This window comes from Trematomus bernacchii, unplaced genomic scaffold, assembly GCF_902827165.1.
Source record: "Trematomus bernacchii unplaced genomic scaffold, fTreBer1.1, whole genome shotgun sequence".
NCBI lineage: Eukaryota > Metazoa > Chordata > Actinopteri > Perciformes > Nototheniidae > Trematomus > Trematomus bernacchii.
The window spans coordinates 6,241,922-6,246,423 of NW_022987648.1; the positions used below are offsets into that span (position 1 = coordinate 6,241,922).

The following is a 4,502-nucleotide window of genomic DNA, read 5'->3' on the forward strand; positions in this document are numbered from 1 at the left end:
TTTGAAATATGGCTGTAACATAACAAAATGTGGAAAAAGTGAAGGGGTATGAATACTTTCCGGATGCACTGTACCTAGGTAGTATCTGTCCATTTTGAAACCTCGAAGGAAGATCCTTCAGGAAAAAACTAAACAAAATCACTTTAAACTTGATCAAAACAGATAATCTTGGTCTAACACACATGTACAATCATTCTGGTTTTAAGAAGCTAACATAAAATCCTCATGAGGGTTACAGAGGTTACGTACTTGGTGCAGGAGAGCAGATCCATTGACCCAGCCTCCTGCTGCTGATCATTATATCTGCAGTCCACTTCACATCACAGGGGGACGTGCCACAACTAGTGACCTAAATGGATGTGTGTGTGTGTGTGTAATTTTTAACTTAGAGTCAAAATTAATCATTTAGTTTTCCAGCCCCCCAACAAAAACTTGTTTGAAAAATCTAGAACAAATATTTTTGGTTTAGAAACACATTTGAATACATTTTTGATCTTGAGATTTTGTTAAACTCTGCACATTTCCTTTCTCAACACTGTAGCTAGAAGTCCTCCCCCCCTCCGTCTCATTTGCACTCGATGTCAGTCATGGATATTTTTTCATAACCTTGACTGAAAGTTGAAATGAAATCAGTAATTGGTTCTCAGAAATGTATGTTGACCACTCTGATCAGATGTAATTCAAAATGTCAGAGTTTAGGACATGAGTTTAAATTAATTTCAACCTGGTTCATGAGAATGCAATGGGGAGCCGCAGGGTGTGTAACTATTTCAAAATCACTCAGAATAAAGGTCTTAATTCAACGCTCCCTGGGTAAATAAGATAATATGAATACACACTGATAGATAACCCACACAGTGTAATATGCAACCATGAGGTCAGATGAAATGTAAAACACAAGAGAGCGCTCAAATAATAATATATCAAAAGCATACACTGCTGTAATAGTTCCTTACAAAAAGCAAACGAAAAAACTAAGCCATTGCAAGTTTACTTTACTAGCATTTTCATATGCACTTTTACATTCACACAAACACTATCAGCGATACAATAATGTTCGATACATAATCTATTTTTAAATGATACATGAAGAATTATTTAACAGTAATATATTGATTGTAATATATAGTATGAGGAGAATGTTTCCAGCTTGTCTTGCTTCTCATCCAATCAGGAACCTTCATCTAGTCCGAGTCGCTGCTGCAGGAGCTGCTGGAGGACTGCAGGGGGGAAGAACACAACACACACACACACACACACACACACACACACACACACACACACACACACACACACACACACACACACACACACACACACACACACACACACACACACACACACACACACACACACACACACACACACACACACACACACACACAATGTAAGGAAAGTGTCATTATTTCTTGAAAAATATTTTGAATTATTTTCAAAAATACAATACTTCTTTGATATCATGTGATACACTCAGATTTTCTTTTTTTATATATATATATATATAATATTGGGAATATCAGTATTGCTTTTTGTATTTCATTCATTTTTTTATGCATTTACATTGATAGGATTGTATTGTATGTAATATTACTTTTTATTTTGTATTAAGTTTTCATTTTTAATTTATATTTATTTTTTATAGATACAATGTTTTTTTTTCTTCTAAACAGCTGATCCTTGATCCTATAAATTGCAAAAACCAAAGTGTGAATACAAAAAGGAGTTATTTTCAATTTTTTTGTAAATATAACCAACATGCATTAATAAAAATAATGTTTGAATCTTACCCCGTGACAGTCCTTTCCTTTCTTGTGGCACTTGCCATGCTTGTGACCATGCTTGTGTTTATGGCCATGGCCCTTTCCAGGACATGGTCCATGTCCATGCCCATGTTCGTGTCCATGCCCATGTTCGTGTCCATGTTCGTGTCCATGTTCCTGTCCATGCCCATGTTCGTGTCCGTGCCCATGACCCTGACCGTGGCATTGGCCATGGCCCTGTCCTTGGCCTTGACCAAAACCAGGTCCACAACCAGCTCCAGTTCCCTGACCATAACCTGGATCATAACCCGGTCCTGGCCCATAACCCGGTCCTGGCCCATAACCCGGTCCTGGTCCGTGTTGGCCTCCGTGTTGAGGGGGGTAGTTTGGTGGTGGGACAGAGCCCCGAGGATGAGGGTATCCCCCCGGCATCTGCTGAGGATGGTTCGGGTGACCAGGAGGGTACTGGTTTCCTAAACACAAGGAGGAGGACTTAGCAAAACTAAACATCAGGTCTGTAATCCATATTTTTTTTATAGACAGTGATTTTGATACTTACCTTGGTTGTTTCCGTACATTCTGAAACCTCAGATAAAGATTCCTAAAGCAAAACAGAAAACAAAAGCACAGTTAATTTAGGTAACACACATATATACAATCATTCTGTATTTCAGAACCTTACAGAGAATCCTCAGCTGAGTTTCGGAGGTGAACTTACTGTGTGCAGGAGAGCAGATCACACCGCCTCCACCTCCTTTTTATCTGCAGGCCACCTCACAGGGGGCAGAGCCAGAACACCCATCAGGACATTTCTGCTTTGTGAGCTAAATGGGTGTGATTGTGTAATCTTTAACATACAGTCAATAGGAACCATGTGCAGTCTGAGATATGGATTCCCACACCCAAACGATTTGAATTTGCAAGAAAAAATCAGGTTTACAAATAATCTTTTGGTCCACCAGTTAGAGATATTTGACCCTTTGCAATCTCATAACACTTGAAATATTTAAATACATTTTAATCTTGAGATTGTGTTAATATAAGCTGAGTTTCTGCACATATCCCTTCTCGACAATCATATAGATGACTTTAATCAGGCAGAAAGCAATATAACATCAATTAATATTGTATTAATCCCTCGTTAGTACACTTATCAGACTTATCTATGTGTCAAAGATGAAATGGCATTATTAAAAGACAAAAAATTGTATGAATGAGCAGGTGATTAAATCTAGGTTCATGTGAATGTAACAGGGTGAAGCTATTAGTAAAGTCAATGCCAAACAAAGGTCGCTCAACACTCCTTGGGTACATAAAGGTAATATGAATGCACAGTGAAAGATAACACACATAGTGTAATACGAAACCATGACGTCAAATGAAATGTAGAGTTAAGAGGCAGGACATTGTAAGAAATACTAGCTTTAATGATGGACAGTGGGGGGGTGGGGGAGTAGATCAGTCATACTGTATCATCAGTGGTGGTTAAAGTTGACATATCCTTGACCTAGGTAGAAATACACACTAAAAACATACTTCCTTACAAGTACTAGCTGGATCTGTAAAATGTTTTTTGTTTTTCTATTACTTGAGCAATTACCAAAATGGCTGCCAATCAATTTTCTGTAAACCCACTGTACATAGATTGTATTGTGTGGGAGACTGCCTGATGACGTAGGAGTATTATGTTTATTTTTTGCATGTCAGTTTTATTTTTAGATTTATCTTGCAATATTATTTTCAACACTTGGTGGCGTGATTAGATGCACAGGGATGTAGAAATAGAACTTCAGCCTCTTGTGGCCAGAATGATTATTACAACAACAAACAATTTAAATTATCCTGACAAAAAAACTATTCAAACTACTTTATATCTTAAAGGGGACCTATCATGCAAAATGCACTTTTGTACGTCTTTTATACATGAATATGTGTCCCCGGTGTTCCAGGGAACTCACCAAGTGTCAGAAAACACAACCCTCTCTATTTTCCTTCATACCCAAATCTCTAAAAAAGGGGCTGCAACGGATCTGATAAAAACTGATCCAGATTTGAACACTGTCCTGACGTCAGGACGGTGGCGCTACGGCTATTGGGCCAACTCCACCAATCAGGAGGAGACAGCCACGGCCATTGCCGTTCGAAAGCGCTGGAGACGCTGTAGTACATATGCCAGGCCTGTAGATGGTGCTGTTCTCACAGAATCAGCCCTTGCAAAAACAGAGCTAACATTTTTCAAATTGAGCAAAATGAGGCATGGCTAAAATGCATGATCTGTTTGGTATTTTGAAAAAAAAAAAAGTATAAATATGCCTTATATAGGTATGGTCCTACACTATATTATTCAAATATAGCATGATAGGTCCACTTTAAATAATAATCCAAACTCTACCCAATTATTTAAATGTTCTTTCCAAAAAAGGATTAAACTCTGAGACATAGGCACATTCTTCAGTTTTTGTATTAGTTATGTTACAACTCTTAAAATGTAAAATGCCTTGCGACCCCATGAAGCCCTGCAGACCCCCGGGTTGGGGGCCAGAGCTTCAGGTAGCAGGATGAAGGTTTCCAGCTGTTTCTTCTTGCATCTTCATCTAGTTGGAGTCGCTGCCCGAGGACTAAATCAGGAACAATTGTAATTTAATGTATGAATTCATCAATAAATGATACAAACATAATACTGCAAAGAAACTGATAAAGTTTGTAAAGTAAATGAATTCAGTGTTGTTAGTGTGTCTTTGA

General features: G+C 38.1%; 1 protein-coding gene across 1 annotated transcript; it reads right to left on the bottom strand.

Annotated features, from left to right (window-relative positions):
- Positions 1-1,134: 1,134 nt before the first annotated feature.
- Positions 1,135-2,564, bottom strand: LOC117485556 (holotricin-3-like). The gene is made up of 4 exons (XM_034134135.1): positions 2,479-2,564; positions 2,320-2,361; positions 1,788-2,233; positions 1,135-1,220 (listed from the first exon to the last, which is right to left on the bottom strand). Exons 2-4 carry the CDS (start codon positions 2,336-2,338, stop codon positions 1,185-1,187), a joined length of 501 nt encoding a protein of 166 aa, XP_033990026.1. The 5' UTR covers positions 2,339-2,361; positions 2,479-2,564; the 3' UTR covers positions 1,135-1,184.
- Between the last annotated feature and the right edge of the window lie 1,938 nt (positions 2,565-4,502).